Source organism: Candidozyma duobushaemuli, assembly GCF_002926085.2.
Source record: "Candidozyma duobushaemuli strain B09383 chromosome Unknown C_B09383, whole genome shotgun sequence".
Classification (NCBI taxonomy): Eukaryota; Fungi; Ascomycota; class Pichiomycetes; order Serinales; family Metschnikowiaceae; genus Candidozyma; species Candidozyma duobushaemuli.
In genome coordinates, this window is record NW_020289897.1 from 587,314 (window position 1) to 604,734 (window position 17,421).

Genomic DNA, 17,421 nt, shown 5'->3' on the forward strand with positions numbered 1-17,421 from the left:
CATAAGAAGAACGCTTCAAAAATCAATTGCATGACACTTCTAAAATTACGCTTGAAAATCTTGTAGTTCACATAAAAATTAATAAAACAGAATAGGAAGTTGCCTATGGTACAAATACATTTTAAAGAAGTTTACTGCTTCTCGTCAAGCTGTCTTCTCAAGGAGTCGATTTCACGGTAGGCTCTCTCCAACTCAGCCTTCAACTTCTCATTGGAAGCGTTCAATTCACTGACTGCTTGTTCAGTCAATAACTTCTCCAAAGTCCACTTCTCAATGTTGTTGTTTTCGTTTTCCTTCAACCTCTTGATAAACTCCACCGCTCTTTGCAAAATTTGAGCCTTGTTAGTGTCAGGAGTAGGAATCAAAGCGGCCAAGTCCTTGATACCAGCATTGATAGAGTCTCTTCTTCTTCTCTCGACTTCCTTGTGGTTTTCGCGTCTGACACGGTGCCACTCGTCAGAACCATGAGGAGGCTTGCTGTTGTTAACGGGAGGCAAAGTGGTAGGCTGCAACATCGTCAGGTCGGGTCTGTGATGCTGTTGGCTGGCAGCAGCGTGCACCAGAGAGCCATAGGCATTCTCGTACATTCTGTGGTGCAAGGCATGCAGCTGCTGTTGTTGCTGTTGTTGTTGCTGCTGCTGGTGATGATGATTGTGGTGATGGGACTGCTGTTGGTGGCTCAAAGCAGCGGCTGCAGCATTGGCAGGATCAGCCTCAGACACCAAAGAAGCAGCAGCTGCGACAGCCGCTTCCTCGTCCTTCACATCGTTCTGATCTTGATTGCCCGAATTGGTGTAGGAGGACTGGTCGCCCAACAATTCAGAGTCAATGGCGATGTCCTCTTTTTTGCCATTGTCAAGCTTCACTTTTTTGTTACCGTCAACGTAAGAGTTGGAGCTTTCTCTTTTGTTTACCATGGTGTTCACGTGGACAGGCGACTGGTGAGGAGGTTGTTGTGGTTACCCTGAGTCAGTGGATAAACAACGATAGCAATGTATTTAGAACCAATGGTTCAGCAACAGACCAGAATTGAATTAAGACTGGTGGCGTTCTTTTGAAAATGGCTGCAACTTTCGCTATGTTTGCAGACCGGGGTGTTATCGGAACGTGATTATCACAACGTGATTGAGACTGAGAAACAGAAGTTGTTGTCACGAGTTTTTCTTCACATGGATTTCAGGTGATGGGGGTTACCCGCCCCAGATACCCCCATTTGCACCCACATCGGAGCACGAATAATCGGCAAGCCTAGGCTAAAATTGGTTCGGAATAAAATCATGAAATTGATTATCGTAAGTTTTCCATAGAACAGATTGTTGATTTCGGCTAGCCGTTGAGGTCATTCTTATGCGATTATAGGTGTAGACAAAGTGCTCTAAGTGCATGAGTTAAGCTCGAGCTAACAAGTGTAATAGCATAAACTTTTGAAGTGTTTTCAAAAGTGGGAGAACGAATGTCACAGTAAAGCATCTAGGTGACCTGTTTTCGAAGCCCGGCGGTCCTCAATGATCCGTCAAGCACTATGTCTGATCTAAATGTAATCGTAAAAGAGCTTTATTCAATACAAATGCAATGCCAGATTCAAGCCAGCGAAAAAGAAATGATCTGCAAGGCGCCTTCTACCCCCTGTCCTATTTTAGATCTCTCCTTCTCGAATTTCATCGTTTGGCATCATCTGAGGCGCCATGCAGATCCCTTCGCTGCCTTAATGTCTAAGGTCCGCTGCAACATGGCCTGATCGGTGAAACTGGATCTCACATAGAATTTCACAGCTTACTCAACTTTGCCACCAGCCCCTTAGCAAAATCACTGTTCGTGACGGCGTCGTCAAAACACGGAGTCCGTTCAACCAGTTACGATGTCTCGGAGGTGTAAGACCGGCACACATAAGCGCATATTTTCTCAAAGTGGCCAGAGAGCATGCGCCTACGCCGCCCTGAAGCGTTGCAACCCAAACAAATTATGCGCCTACGGAAACTATCGTCACACCACCACGTCTACACCCACCCGAACTCCTCCGAGGGGTAGAAGTATAAGTAGACAGCCGTTTCGTAGCAGCCTTCTTTTCTCATCATCATTTACAAAAAACACTAAATCGTCATGTCTGAAATTACATTGGGTAGATATCTTTTCGAAAGATTGAACCAGCTTTCCGTCCAGACCATCTTTGGTCTTCCAGGTGACTTCAACTTGAATCTCTTGGACAAAGTCTATGAAGTTGATGGAATGAGATGGGCCGGTAACGCCAACGAGTTGAACGCCGCCTACGCTGCTGATGGTTACTCGAGAGTCAAGGGTCTTGCCTGTCTTGTTACCACTTTCGGTGTTGGTGAATTGTCTGCTTTGAACGGTGTCGGTGGTGCTTACGCTGAGCACGTTGGTATGTTGCACGTTGTTGGTGTTCCATCCATTTCGTCTCAGGCCAAGCAGTTGTTGTTGCACCACACCTTGGGTAACGGTGACTTCACTGTGTTCCACAGAATGTCCAACAACATTTCTCAGACCACTGCTTTCCTCTCTGACATCAATTCCGCTCCAGGTGAAATTGACAGATGCATCAGAGAGGCTTGGGTCCACCAGAGACCTGTTTACGTTGGTTTGCCAGCCAACTTGGTCGACTTGACTGTTCCAGCTTCTTTGTTGGACACTCCTATCGACTTGTCGTTGAAGAAGAACGACCCTGATGCTCAGGAGGAGGTCATTGAGACCGTTTTGGACTTGGTCGACAAGGCCAAGAACCCAATCATCTTGGTCGATGCTTGTGCTTCTAGACACAGCTGCAGAGAGGAGGTTTCTCGTTTGGTTGACTCCACCAACTTCCCAGTGTTCGTTACTCCTATGGGTAAGTCTGCTGTGAACGAGTCTCACCCAAGATTCGGTGGTGTCTACGTTGGCTCTCTTTCTGAGCCAGATGTGAAGGAAGCTGTTGAGTCCGCCGACTTGGTGCTTTCCATTGGTGCTTTGTTGTCCGACTTCAACACCGGTCACTTCTCCTACTCCTACAAGACCAAGAACATTGTGGAGTTCCACTCTGATTACACCAAGATCAGACAGGCCACTTTCCCAGGTGTCCAGATGAAGGAGGCTCTTAACCAGTTGTTGGCCCAGATCCCATCGCATGTTGCTGGCTACAAGCCTGCTCCAGTTCCTCAGAGAAGAGCCATTGCCACCCCAGGCCAGAAGGAGGCCATTTCCCAGGAATGGTTGTGGTCTAGATTGTCTTCTTGGTTCAGAGAGGGTGATGTGGTTATCACTGAGACCGGTACCTCTGCCTTTGGTATTGTCCAGTCTTACTTCCCAGACAAGTGCATTGGTATCTCGCAGGTCTTGTGGGGTTCTATTGGTTTCACCGTTGGTGCTACCTTGGGTGCTGTGATGGCTGCTCAGGAAATTGACCCTAAGAAGAGAGTCATCTTGTTTGTTGGTGACGGTTCCTTGCAGTTGACTGTCCAGGAAATCTCCACCATGGTCAAGTGGGAGACCACTCCATACTTGTTTGTCTTGAACAACGAGGGTTACACTATCGAGAGATTGATCCACGGTGAAACTGCCACCTACAACGACATTCAGCCATGGGACAACTTGGGTCTCTTGCCATTGTTCAAGGCTCGTAACTATGAGACCAACCGTGTCACCACTGTTGGTGAGATTGAGGGCTTGTTCACCGACCCAGAGTTCAACGAGAACTCTAAGATCAGAATGATCGAGGTGATGTTGCCAAGAATGGATGCTCCTCAAAACTTGGTGAAGCAGGCAGAGTACTCTTCCAAGACCAACTCTGAGAACTAAAAGAAGATTATCGAAAGATTCAGGTTATAGATTAATGGTATACGATGTAAGGATTTGGTTATTGCTGTAGGAGTGTAATTTTTCTTTTGGCTGCAAAATTTTGGCCACAGAAATTGAAGTGAGCTGCTAATTTGAACACGTAACGACAATAACGTGAAATTAATCAAGAGATGATCACAAGAGATTGAGTGTGAGGCGTTAGGCGTTTAATGTAGTGTTACATTTACATGCTATCCCCACTTTTTTGAAGCATCCAATGAATATTTGCTGATGAGTTAGGGAAAGTGGGCGAAGAAAAGGTGGAGTGATAAGTCTCGATATCATTATTTAATTTTCAGATTATTTTCACATTTTACATTCTTTGGAGCTTATTAAGCCGATCTCGCAGATAAAGGATACATGTACGATAAAAAAATGTAAAAACATCAAAAACCAAAGTTCGAGACAAAAACTACTGCCACCCAAACAATGAGAGCTAATTAAATCTCTAAATCCAAATTTGACACAATACTGGCCAGTTTATTACCCTTCAGGTTCCCCGGACGCTGAGCGGTTTTCGCACCCGACTGTAACCGCGAAATTCGGCTACCCACATCGCGATCCACTAGGTCTTAAAACCAGATCTGTTGCACTTTTCCTAGCATGCTTAGTTCTTTGCTTCGTTTGAGGCTGCCTGGAGTCCTCAGGACCTCGGGGCAATTAACTAGAGTCCCGCTTACGAATTTGCGCCTGCAACTACCGGTGGGAAACCATTTCTCGAGAGGATCCACAGTATCGGTGAGACCTAGGTTGCACCACATTTGCTCAAGAGGGTTCCACACATCCAAGAGAGCATTCGAGAATGGAAAGAAAGACTCTTCGACGTACCTTTTTGGTCGTCAGATTTCCACATCTCAATTCAAAATGCTCAAGTCGTTGTTGGTCACTATCTGGCCCAAGAACAAGCCTAGTTTCAAAGTCAGAGTGGTGCTCGCCTTGCTGTTGTTGATCGGGTCCAAGCTTTTGAATGTCCAAGTGCCTTTCTTCTTCAAGTCCATCATCGATGAAATGAACGTCGATTGGTCTGAGCAATTGGGCACCTTGGGTACCGTCATGGGCACTATGATCATAGCATATGGTGGTGCCAGATTTGGTGCTGTCTTGTTTGGCGAACTTAGAAATGCAATCTTTGCTTCTGTCGCCCAGCTGGCCATCAAAAGAGTCGCCAACAACACATTCAAGCACTTGCTAGACATGGATTTGCAATTCCATTTATCTCGTCAAACTGGTGGTCTTACCAGAGCTATAGATCGAGGCACGAAAGGTATAAGTTATGTTCTCAGTGCCATGGTATTTCATATCATTCCCATCAGCTTTGAAATCAGTGTCGTTTGTGGTATTTTGACATACAACTACGGTCTTTCTTTTGCTGCAGTGACTTTGATGACGATGATCGGATATTCTGTCTTCACCATCAAAACCACCGCATGGAGAACTGGATTCAGACGTCAAGCTAATAACGCTGATAATCAAGCTGCGTCTGTGGCTTTGGACTCGTTGATCAATTACGAATCCGTGAAGTATTTCAACAATGAGGCCTATCAATGTTCCAAATACGACAAATCCTTGACCAATTACCAGAATGCTTCGATCAAAGTGGCCACCTCCTTAGCATTTTTAAACGCCGGCCAGAATATGATCTTCACCCTGGCTCTCACAGCCATGATGTATATGGGCTGTCAGGGTGTAGCCACTGGGGCTTTGAGTGTTGGTGATTTAGTGTTGATCAACCAGCTCGTATTCCAATTGTCTGTTCCGCTCAATTTCTTGGGATCGGTCTATAGAGAGCTCAAGCAGTCATTGTTAGATATGGAGAATCTTTTCCAGTTGCAGAACTACGACATCAAGGTGAAAAGTAGCCCTGGCGCAGGAAAGCTTAGCTTGCACCCAATAAGACCGGGCGAGATCAAATTTGAGAATGTTACCTTTGGTTACCACCCGGACAGACCCATCTTGAAGAATGCCTCCTTCACCATTCCACCGGGTCAAAAGGTCGCCATTGTTGGCCCTTCAGGTTCTGGTAAATCCACGGTGTTGAAGCTTGTCTTTAGATTCTACGACGTGAATTCGGGACGCATTCTCATCGATGGCCAAGATATCTCCAAGGTTGATCTCGAGTCGCTCCGGCGAGCTATTGGAGTGGTACCCCAAGAAACGCCATTGTTCAACGACACGATTTTGGAAAATATTCGCTACGGCCGCTTAGACGCGCATAACGACGAGATCATGGCTGCGGTCTCTAAGGTGAGGCTTGATGCACTCATCAAGGAACTTCCAGCTGGTATGGAGACAATTGTCGGAGAACGAGGATTGATGATTTCTGGAGGAGAGAAGCAAAGGTTGGCCATCGCAAGATTACTTTTGAAACGGGCTCCAATTACATTCTTTGATGAAGCCACAAGTGCCCTAGACACACACACGGAACAAGCCTTACTTAGGACATTACGAGGCGTTTTCATTGAGGGGCGCTCGACGAATGTCTCCATCGCGCATCGTCTTCGAACCATTGCAGACAGCGACAAGATCATTGTCTTGAACCAAGGCGCAGTTCAGGAGGAAGGTACTCATCAAAGCTTGATAGAGACTCCAGGGTCTCTCTATGGAGAACTTTGGAACATTCAAGAGAACCTTGATCTCGAAGAGGAATTGAAGAGACGTGACGAGGAGGAAGAGGAAGAGAGACAGAGAAAAGCTCGTGATGGTGCCCTCGCAGACTAGTGGTCTAGATGGTCTAAAAAGGGTATTGCAGCCATAGGAGTCAGCATCGCGGACCAAATTGAAGTAGACCAGGCCACGCCGATGTCGATGCCGCTCCCCTCTCCTTTGGAAAGGGGGAAGGAGCAGATAGCGTTTTGACACAACGTTGTGAAGCATGCAAACTTGAAAAAATAAAAAAAGAAAAAAAAAAAAAAGTTTCTGTAGGAGGCTCGGCTAGGTCCGCCGGCAGGCGCCGTTGTCTAGTGAGAAAACGGCAGAGCCAGCTCGGAAGGCGAAGGCGAGAACGGGCAAATGCTATCGGTTTTTCCCGCCGTTTTTTGCAGTCGCTTAAAAGTAGCGAAAGCTTATTGTGCCAATTGAAAGTAGTTTTTGCAGCTTCACTGGTGATACTTGCCCAGTTTCTGGTCCCGCTGGGCTGATAAATCCGCCCCAGAAAAAGCCAAAAGTCGTACCCTCCCATTTAGTCGATAGTGCAGATTGCCGCTTCTCATCAGAAATACCGTTCTGTGGATAGGTGTACGCCGAGGCTCTCGGTGCGAAAATGGCAGATATTACTCGCATTAGCCATTTTTCTGCGGTGGCCTAGATCGGGGCTAGCCGCTCATGTCGCATGGCGAAATCCAGCCCAGTGCAAAATATATAAACTCGCCATCTCGTCTTGAATTCTCTACATCATGTTTCTGACAATCTCTAGAAGACACACTATTCGTGAATTGGCCCCACCACCAAAGCTCACAGCCACTGACCTCGACCAGTTCGACCATATTGCGAACTCGATACTAAGTGCTGTGGAAAAGGGGAACCAACCCATCAGGTGGAACCTCAATTGAGGAACTGACCACACAAATCAAAACCGGGGTTCAAGCTCCATCTCTTACGATTAACGACCAGCAGCGGGCTGCCTATGTACAAAAGTTTCAATAAAATATTTACAAATCTGCGACCATATCTGTGTAAAACTGGGCCACGGCTCTTTTTTCCTCATTCTCTGCCTCAACCTCCTCCCAGGCTTCAACTAGGCCGTGCGGCGGAAGCAGCTTGGCCTTCAATGTCACAAAGTCTTGGACCTCCTTCTTCTTGTATTGCATGATTTCCCCGAGCACCATTTTGGTGATATTGGTAACGGCTTTGTGAATCTGCTTGGCCCAATCAGAGCCTTTTCTAAGTGAGCGTTTAACCCATTGGTCGTAGTTTACCTTGTACCATGCCCAGAGGATTTCCTTCTTCTTGGTGTCATACTGGAATTTGAAACCAATGAGAGCTAGTTCGATCATCTTGGAGTCGATGTTGCAGTCGACAAAATGAAGCGTTTTGTTCAAGAGATCGTTCTGAGAACAGAATGCAAGGGAAGACACTGCAGCAGTTTGAAGCAATTGTGGATTGCCGTTTGTATGTTTCAAGTACGAGACATTGGAGTTCTTGACAAGAGCCAAGATCTGCTTGTACTCGCTCATGTTTGCCAGGTGCATCGTCACATTAAACATACTCGAGAACAACTCTCTAGGCACGAATTTTTTGACGACACCAGAGTGGATTAAATTCTTGAAAAGGCGCTTTCCAACCGCCTGAGCAGCGGGGTTCTCGCAGGCAAGCTGAAGAATGACGTTTCTGCACTCGTATTCAGTTGAATCGTAGACCTCAGATTCCGGTGATGTAACAGCATCCCATGAGCCAATCTTTTCAAAAAGCTTGAAGCTGACATCGTCGATCCATTTCTTGAATTGCGAATACTCACTGAAATGGATCATGATGTTGTTGATCGTCTCTAAGAATGTGAGTGCAATCTTGAGGACATCAAAGTTGATCTTCCATGAGCCGCAGGCAAGAACATTGATGATTGAAGTGAGTGTGGTGAGTTGAGATTTGCCAAAGAGAGCGGCCTCGCTTTCATGAAATGGCTGTCCAAGAATTCTTCCGTAGTCGTTGATGAGACCGATGACCTCAAGAGGGGTCATCTCATTAGTTTCAATTCTCGATAGGAGATGCTTAGTGATGGTTGAATCATAAACAATCTTATAGTAGAATTGCTTGTTGTAATTGAAGCTTATCAACTGCTCTGGCTTGATCTCTAATTTGGTAGATCTGTCAGAAAGAAGGACATTAATATTTATCGACTGTCCGTCCTCTTTCTTGGCTCTTATTGCCAATGGAACATTGAATGGGGCATTTTCGAGACCTAATGTCACCACATCGCCATCATACAAAAACCGGCTCTGAGTGACCTTTATACCCTCGCCATCGGCAGTAACCCTCAAACAAGGGAACCCCGGATATTGGACCCAGGAATGCACGAAGGTGGGAAGATCGAATGTAACAAATTCATTTAGCAAAGTCCACATCTCAAAAGGCTTGACAGACTTGTACTTGAACTTGGTGAGTACGTTGGCAAAGTGATCAAAGAACGGTTGAATGCTATCTGCCTTAAACTCAAGTTGAAACATGGTGGAAATCATGTTGAGCAAAACCAATCCTTTTTCATACGACGATTTCTCGAAAATGGAATCGGTTTTGGCCTTGTTGCTAGTGTTGACCTTCGCCATATACTCACTCAAGCTGGGAATTGGCTGTCCGTAAAAACAGTCTTCATCCATGAGAGCCTCGACCTGCTCTGACTTTCTAAAATCATACTTTTCGTAGTCTTCAGATTCAATCTTGGCCAAAGAGAGAGCATAGTCTCCGACAAAAGTAGCGAAGGCCTCTGTCAACCACATCTGCTTGAAGTCATCAAAGGACATAAGGTTTCCGATCCATTGATGGGTAAGTTGATGAGCCAAGAGCTGTCGCGTTTGAAAACCAACACACGCATCCTCTACGATGAAGAGACTCTCCTTGATGAGAGTAATCATACCCCAGTTCTCCATTGCGCCTTCGCTGAAGAAAGGCAAGGTTACGATGTCAAGTTTTGGTAAAGGATAAGGCACGCCGAAAAGTTTTTCCAACACAGGTAAAAGCGCAGTTGCACAATCAAGAGCATATTTGGTAAGAGAGGAATCGCCCTTGGTGGTTGCAATGCTCACCGGAACGTCACCGGCTTTGCCTTCCAAAGTTTCCAAATCACCAATGACGAAGCCGAATGTAGACGTAGGCATTGGGGGTGTCTCTTGGAAGTTGAAGACAGCCAAGTCAGTCATATCTATGTAAGACTGTGACGACATACTCGAATTCGAGAAAGCCCTGAACTTGGAGAGGGTTGTTATTGAAAGTTTGATGGGAACTCTCACATTGACCTCGTCCACACAAGGGAAGATGGTCCTGGCTCCATACGGCTGTGAATGAGTTGCGATGATGTAGTTATCTGAACGTCCTTCCAACGAGTCTGAGTAGTTGGTGCTGAAAACGCCATAAGTTTGATCTCTGTATGTCTGTATCTTGTGAACAGAACCCAAGTACGAGATTTCGACGGTAATCAGGCCATTGATCTCATTGACCGGGGAGTCGCATGAAAGTACGGCTAGCTGGGCATCCCTGAGGTTTGAAATGCTCAAATTCACGGGAGCACCTTCCCCAACCAAAAGATTTGCCGAAAGGAAAACAAGGTTTTTGGAATGCAAGGAAAAACTGAAGTTTTCAGAAGCATTGGTGCATGCGGTATTCTTCTCAAGCTTGATCTTGATGGTACCCTTGAAGTTAGGCTTCTGGTGGTCTATATTCAACGAAAGGTCATAAGCAGCCGGCAAAAATGCATTGCTTATCAGAAGAGGCAGCAGAAGACTGAGGTCCTCGATTTTAGCGCTTATACCGCTCATGAGTGCCAGATCCAGAGGTGAGAGAAGTCCGGAGTGAAAAATGTGTCTCGGCACGTGACATCAACAAATGGAAAAATTGGAAACGTGTAATTTACCGAAGGGAAGTATCAAGTGGGCCGCCTTTATTTCTCTTTGCTTACTTGGTAAAAGACTAGAATTGTGCGGTGTAGTTGTGGAAGCATGTGTGCTGATCGCAGCCACCACAGGCGAGACTCAACATCGTCAAAAGGTCTCCATTTCAAGCAGCATGGCTAATTTATCGATACCGCACGAACATGTGGCATCTAAATAAAAAGCTGGGTATACACGGCCAATCTCATTCTTCGTTATTGTAAGATGGTCATCCATGCTTATCACAATCGATGCCCGCTTCCACCCCGCAGCGGATAAACCCCCTCAGCTTATCTGCCCTGTCCACCACAATGATCTACACAGCAGCGTGACCGTGCCTTTGGTTCCCCATTTCAACTTGCAAAATGATTGTGACTTGTGGGACGATTTCAGTGCGGCGTGAAAGTCACCTGAGATACACGAGCCGAGCCGTCCGGCTTTGACAGACCAACGGTCGCGAAACAAGGGAATGTACTTTGGGCGGGCCACAATGGAGCCGAACAAGGCAGGAGGAGCGGAAGAAAACAGTTGCTGGGAAAGATGACAAGCTTCAGATTTTTTCCGGTTCTCGGGCGCCGGCACGAATTAGGAAGGACAACAAGATCCGGTGATTACAATTGTGAGACATCGTGGCTCGGCAGTTGCCCAGATGCTAAATTAGGGCTTTCCTTGCCGATTTGCCCAAGAGGGAAACTTGTAAGATCCCTCCTTCGTCTGGCACGCTCACGCTTTTTTATTTTATTATTTTCCTCAGGCATTCTCATTTTTGTGTTCGTCTTGACAACGGTAATTGAGGCTTTGTAGGCTGGCTCCTTCCTGTCCTGTGCTTGTTTGTGCCTGGCGCGCCAGCATACGTTAGTCTAGCTTCGAGGCGCCCTGCAGCGATCGTCTAAGGTTCGCCTGAAAAGCCGTGAAAGTTGGCCACAGGTCAATTCGAAAGTAACCTAACGAAATGCAAAATTCAAAATCATGCCAAAAATCTTCATTCCAGTATGGCACGGCTGAGGGTGCGCCGCGTACTGTGGGCTGGCCATGTTGTGGGTCCTGCACCTGCCGCAGCTACAGAAACCCTTTATAAATACTTGTCACTCCCTGTGACCTGGTTTTTTTTTTCCTCCGTACTACAACCATGGGACTCAAGGACAAGATTAAGAGAGGTTCGAAAATTTTCATCAACGACCCCAATGGCAACGCCGCCAACGGGTCTAGCAAGACTGATGCTCCAGAGGCAGTTGACACTGCCGAGGGGGCTAAAGACTCCGCCGCTGTGGACGAGGTAGACTCGGAGGCTGTCAAGACCAAGGCCAAGGAAGAGGCCTCTAAGAATATCGAGGAGGCTACCAACAATGTCGAGGCCGAGGCCAAGGAGGGCGCCAACACCGCCACCGAGAACGGCGAGAATGCTGCGAAGGAAGTGTCTGAGACAGCAGAGACCACGGGTGCCGATGCAGAGGGTGAAGCCACAAAGGCCACCGAGGCCTCTAAGGACGCCGCTGCCGATATCCCCACCACCACCAAGGAGAAGGCTGCCCAGGGCGAGAAGGCCAAGAAGGACGTGAAGGACTCCTCTTACAAGAACGACAAGAAGGACTTCCTTAAGCGTTTGATCGGCAAGTTCAAGAAGAACAAGACCGAAAAGCCTGCTGCCGCTGCCGCTACTGCGGACTCCGAGACGGCTGAGGAGGCCAAGGAGTCAAACTTGAGCACCGACGCCGCCAAGACTGCCGCCGCCGCACCAGCTTCTGAGGAGGCCGCTACCACCTCTAAAGATGCCACCTCTGCCGCTGCCGCTGCTGCCTCTGAGTCTAAGGATGCCAATTTGCCTGCTGTCGAGAAGGTGAATGACGAGGTCCAGGCTGCTGCCAAGGCCCTCGGTGAACAGACCGAGGATAAGGTTGCCGCCACCAAGGAGGCCATTGCGGCCAAGTAGGCGCCCAGGCACCAACATGGGTATATGGTTTAGTTTGTCGTAAGACTTAATAGTAATGTTTTAATTTGAATCATTGACGTAGGGATTGAGTGTGGAATCGGTGTTGATGGGCCGTTTGCGAAGCATTGCCAGTGAGTTTCCCCATTTGGACGGTCAATACTTGATTTGTTGTGTCCCAATATTGTTCACGTCTCTCAATTGCCTTTGTTCGAGAAAACTCGAGCTCTTTTGTGGAGCGGTCGGACGGGATGCACCGTCATCTCTTAATCGCGACTACTAACCGTTGCAGCTACCCTTGGCTTCCTTAAATAACAGCAACACTTTCCCGATTTTGCAAACGGCAATGTTGCTCTTCAGTAATAGAAACGTGAAAATGATGTAATGGCATGATTAAGGTGCCAATTGACAGCACAAGGCAAACGAAAGGCTCCTCATCCATCGCTTGCAATTGCAGGTCCACCTTCGGACCATGTACCTCGAGCATCCGATGCATCAACGATGGCAAGTGACCTACAATGCACAAATTTGCCTTTTCAGACGAACCACTTGGCTTTTTCGTAAGCAGGACCATCGTCGATAGCCGAAAAAGCCGCAGCAACTTTCCAGTGCATAAACGAGCATTAGGTATTTCAACATGATTGCAGGGCACATGCTTTGCGGCAGTAAAAGTTTGCTGGCGCAGTGGGGCTGGAGGTCTGGAGAATTGGTCCACAGGCGGAGAAACGAGTCCGACCATGTAGCCTTTGACACTGCCAGGGATGGGCGGATTTTGAACTCTGATTTTCTCCAAACGCTTGCACATCCATAGCTACAGATTGCGGATTGGCCTAGCCCCTACGCCTGGAAAATTCGGGCGCTGTGATGCCTTGTGGCGCATGCTGACACCATGGACTTCCGACGCAGACCAATTTCATTCTATAATTCTTGGTGTGGCTAATGCGTAGTTTGCGGTATCTGCGGTTCTGTGTGCCATGGTTGCAAAAACCATGCAAAGTGGATGAGCGAACAAAAACTGCAAGAAAACAAATGAGTAAACTACAATGCTAGTCTGGAAGCTGGTAAGATGCTTTTTTCTCCGAGTTAATTAAACTAGGGTTTCCAATGGATCAGATGAATTTAACAAATAAAAAAAAGGAATACAAATAGTAACAGAACACATTGCCGACTGACTTCTCGATGATCTACTGTGACCAGGTCCATATTATGAGCTCATGGCTGGGTTGCTTGCTTGCCTTTAGCCGCGGTGGGATGGCTGCGAAATCCAGACTGTGAATAGAGTGTATACCCGAGATGCTGCTAACCCTTGCAACCAGAGCCCTCCTTGCACCTGCCTTGGCCGTGAATGCCATTGATCCAAGCATTGCCAATGACGATTTCTTGGTAAAAAGAGTAAAAAAAGTCGGAATTTAGATTCCTCTTAACTTTGTGTCAATTGACCATTTCGGAATGTGCCAGGGTGAACACTGTCGCAGCCATGGCGTGCAAGGCGAGGGTCGTGCGCGAGCCAATACTCAGTTTCTTTTTCTCCTTAATGATCCCGAGTGTTTCCATTTTTTTCCTGTTTGTGACGAATCGACCTATCCTATATAATCCCAACAACTCCTCGTCAGGCTGCACAGCATACTGTCAGCCCCGTATCCACCCATTTCAGCACCAGAGAACTTAAATTAGGACCGGTCTGGCGGCGCCAAAGCAACTCTTTTCGCTCCAGCAACCCGTGCGTAACCTTCGTTGGCAACTATACAACTTCCTCCTTAAAGTTGTCACATACACCAAGCCAACTTTTCCCCAAAAATTTCCAACCGCCCGGGCTTCCACAAGTCTCCGCCAGTAACGTATTATGAATAATCAAGTGTCGGGGAACCAGATCAAGTACGAAAGCAAAATGATGGACTTGAGGGTCGGTAAGAAATATCGTATTGGCCGCAAGATCGGCCTGGGATCCTTCGGTGACATCTACTTGGGCACCAACATCATATCCGGCGAAGAAGTGGCCATCAAATTGGAGAATGTCAAGGCCAAACATCCCCAGTTGGAGTACGAGGCCAAGGTCTACAAGGCCTTATCAGGCGGTGTCGGTATCCCATTTGTGAGATGGTACGGCACTGAGTGTGACTACAACGCTATGGTGATTGACTTGTTAGGTCCTTCGTTGGAGGATCTTTTCAACTACTGTAATAGAAAGTTCACCTACAAGACAGTGTTGTTGTTGGCCGACCAACTCATTTGCAGAATAGAGTACATCCACGCAAGATGCTTCATCCACAGAGACATCAAGCCTGACAACTTCTTGATGGGCATTGGTCGTCGTGGCTCCCAAGTCAATGTTATTGACTTTGGTCTCGCAAAGAAATACAGAGATCCTAGAACTCACCTCCACATTCCTTACCGTGAGAACAAGAACTTGACGGGTACTGCCAGATATGCATCCGTCAACACTCACTTGGGTATCGAGCAGTCTAGAAGAGACGACTTGGAGAGTTTGGGTTATGTTTTAATATACTTCTGCAGAGGCTCCTTGCCATGGCAAGGCTTGAAGGCCGCCACCAAGAGGCAGAAGTACGACAGGATCATGGAGAAGAAGATGACTATTTCTAATGATGTTTTGACTAAAGGACTCCCCGCGGAATTTTTGGAGTACATGAGATACATCAAAAACTTGAGGTTTGACGATAAGCCAGACTACCCATATTTGAGAAAACTTTTCAGAGATTTATTCAAGAGAGAGAATTATAGATATGACTATGTGTTTGACTGGACGTTATACAAGTTCCAGCAGGAGAGGCAAAGAGAGCAATTCAAGCTCGCTGACGGTCAGATTGAGCAGAACCAAAACTCTCTGAACCAACCTCAGCAGCCCCACCAGCAGCAGCAACAACAGCAGTCCCAACAACAACAAGCACAACAACAACAGCATCAATCCGGTAACTCGCAACAACAGAGTCTGCAGCATCAGCAGCCTCCTCAAGCGCAGCCATTACAAAGGCAGGTTCCATCCTCTTCACTTCCACAGCAGTCCATCCCACAGATGACCGCAAGCCAACAGAAAGCTCTTAACGAGGCTGGGAAGATGCAACATATGCGCTCGCTGTCTCATTTGCAAAGCGGTCGCTATTCTGAAGGAATGCATGGTCAAGCGTTTGATCAAGGTGATGCTCAAGGCGGGTCTAGGTCGAACACCAATCCAGCTTGGATTTGAGGTCCAGAGTAATCATCTCGAGTCTTTTGACCCATGTTTTCAAATTATTAGCATTCTAATTCTGTACAGTGCCGAACTGTTCACATTCTTTAATTTAAGTAATTGCATGCATCGTTTATAATTACATATGGCACGTAGTTTACTCAGTGCTCTTGTCATCATTGGCAGCGTCTGTCCTCTTCGTCTTTTCCTGATTGTCTAAGCCGTTGTTAAAAGCAGCACCCAAAAAGTCAAAGATATGTCTGCCACCTGTTCTTGCCTCAGAGTTCTTGAACTTGTCGAGGAATTCGAAGAATCCTTGGAAGACTTTTTGGTTCTGCTCTTCAGCATAGATTTTGTCGTAGATATGTTTCATTTTGAAAGCGTCCATCTCCTTCTGATATCCAGAGAATTCAATGCCATTGTAACCCAACTCTTCAAGCTTACTGTTGTAAGCCTCGTACACTGGGCATTCTAGTAACAAGCCCAAAGCAGGTGCCTTTGGAATGTTGATCTTGGCTGGTCCAAAACAGTCGGTGATTCTAGTGACTGGACAGCCAGTTCTCACCACAAGGGAGGCCATAGAAATCATCTTTCTGATTTGATGCAACATGAATGATTGGCCATGGATCTTGATCGAGATCCATTCACTGCCTTCAATAATGAAAGGATCAGAGACACTAGTGCTTTTCATAAAACGGCGAGCGCTGGGATCTTGAAACTTCTTTCCCAACGTGAAGTTGTGGTAATTGTGAGACCCCACATACTGGTTCATGGCTTCTCTGAAAAGATTAATCTTCTCCTCGCTCGCTCTATATTCACTGCGGCAAGTATTCTCGATAGCTCTTACTTTCTTGACTAACTTCCCATAATCCGTCACCTCACCATCTTCGGTAAGATAGTCCAATTTGATGTTGTCCTCCAGGGAAGAATCGTTCTTCTCAAAAACCAGTCGAAGTTCCTCTTCAGTGATGCCCTCGTCAAGTATACGTTGCTTTGTAGCATCCCACCATGCCTGCTCTGGGTCATCCCTCAAAACACCTGGATTTCCCTTCTTGCTCTCCTCAATGAGTTGAAGAAGACTTGAGTGTGGTCTAGGAGGAAGCAAGCTATGAGTGGGTAGAAGATATTCGTAAACTCTCGACGAACACATTTTTCTGCAGTCAAAGGAGCGATTCACTCTCTCAATTCCCCATACTCTAATTTGTTCAGGAAGAGCAGCATTGATCTTGCTGATAATGTCGGGGTCCTCAATGATGAGCTTCAAAGACACAACGTTACCTGCTGCATGTACACCCTTGTCGGTTCTTGCAGCTCTTTGGAATGAGTTCTTTTTCAAGTCATCGGAGTTCTCCTCAGAAATAGCTCCAGCATCTGCAAAAGCTTTAAAGAGCACATCTTCGATTGTCTTCAACTTGGGATCGGGTTGGGTTTGCATACCATTATAACCGGTTCCACAGTAACCAAGCATGCATGCCACTTTTCTCTTTGGCTTCCTCTCAGTCTTTGGCATTGGATTGCCATCGGCGTCTAAACGAGGAGTCCATTCCCTATATGTTAGTGCTTGTCTTCAGATGCATGAAATCTCCAACTTACCTACGTTTTGTTCTTATCTCTTCTCGAAACCCTGCCGTCCGAGACAGGAGTGCCGTCGTCGAGCTTAGCCTTCTTGGCCACGTGTTCAGAAGTATCCACAACAGCTTCATTTTTGGCTTCAGAAACTTGATCAGCCGACATTGGTTGGAGGCAGACATAGGAACAGAAATCTATGGCAGCATCGCATCCCGTGGTGCACGGGTGTTTTGATAAGTCGATGCATTGATGTTGCCCTGATTTCGGTCAAAATTTGCTTCCTTTATTTCATCCAAATGAAATGTGGTCTTTTTGTTATTCCAAGCATTCTTGCCTGC

General features: G+C 46.7%; 7 protein-coding genes across 7 annotated transcripts; 4 read left to right on the plus strand and 3 right to left on the minus strand. All coding sequences in view use genetic code 12, as the record gives it.

Annotated features, from left to right (window-relative positions):
• Positions 1-131: 131 nt before the first annotated feature.
• CBF1 (Cbf1p) lies at positions 132-917 on the minus strand (the record flags this gene model as incomplete). The annotated part of the gene is made up of 1 exon (XM_025481629.1): positions 132-917. One exon carries the CDS (start codon positions 915-917, stop codon positions 132-134), a length of 786 nt encoding a protein of 261 aa, XP_025336247.1.
• A 1,183-nt stretch (positions 918-2,100) lies between these two features.
• PDC11 (indolepyruvate decarboxylase 1) lies at positions 2,101-3,789 on the plus strand (the record flags this gene model as incomplete). Its single annotated transcript, XM_025481630.1, has 1 exon — positions 2,101-3,789. One exon carries the CDS (start codon positions 2,101-2,103, stop codon positions 3,787-3,789), a length of 1,689 nt encoding a protein of 562 aa, XP_025336248.1.
• A 903-nt stretch (positions 3,790-4,692) lies between these two features.
• Positions 4,693-6,546, plus strand: ATM1 (ATP-binding cassette Fe/S cluster precursor transporter; the record flags this gene model as incomplete). The annotated part of the gene is made up of 1 exon (XM_025481631.1): positions 4,693-6,546. The coding sequence occupies one exon, from the start codon at positions 4,693-4,695 to the stop codon at positions 6,544-6,546; it is 1,854 nt and encodes a 617-aa protein (XP_025336249.1).
• A 929-nt stretch (positions 6,547-7,475) lies between these two features.
• Positions 7,476-10,292, minus strand: CXQ87_003148 (uncharacterized protein; the record flags this gene model as incomplete). Its single annotated transcript, XM_025481632.1, has 1 exon — positions 7,476-10,292. One exon carries the CDS (start codon positions 10,290-10,292, stop codon positions 7,476-7,478), a length of 2,817 nt encoding a protein of 938 aa, XP_025336250.1.
• A 1,240-nt stretch (positions 10,293-11,532) lies between these two features.
• On the plus strand, positions 11,533-12,333 carry CXQ87_003149 (uncharacterized protein; the record flags this gene model as incomplete). Its single annotated transcript, XM_025481633.1, has 1 exon — positions 11,533-12,333. One exon carries the CDS (start codon positions 11,533-11,535, stop codon positions 12,331-12,333), a length of 801 nt encoding a protein of 266 aa, XP_025336251.1.
• A 1,840-nt stretch (positions 12,334-14,173) lies between these two features.
• HRR25 (serine/threonine protein kinase) lies at positions 14,174-15,532 on the plus strand (the record flags this gene model as incomplete). Its single annotated transcript, XM_025481634.1, has 1 exon — positions 14,174-15,532. The coding sequence occupies one exon, from the start codon at positions 14,174-14,176 to the stop codon at positions 15,530-15,532; it is 1,359 nt and encodes a 452-aa protein (XP_025336252.1).
• A 139-nt stretch (positions 15,533-15,671) lies between these two features.
• Positions 15,672-17,248, minus strand: CXQ87_003151 (pseudouridine synthase; the record flags this gene model as incomplete). The annotated part of the gene is made up of 2 exons (XM_025481635.1): positions 15,672-17,061; positions 17,112-17,248. 2 exons carry the CDS (start codon positions 17,246-17,248, stop codon positions 15,672-15,674), a joined length of 1,527 nt encoding a protein of 508 aa, XP_025336253.1.
• Positions 17,249-17,421: the final 173 nt, after the last annotated feature.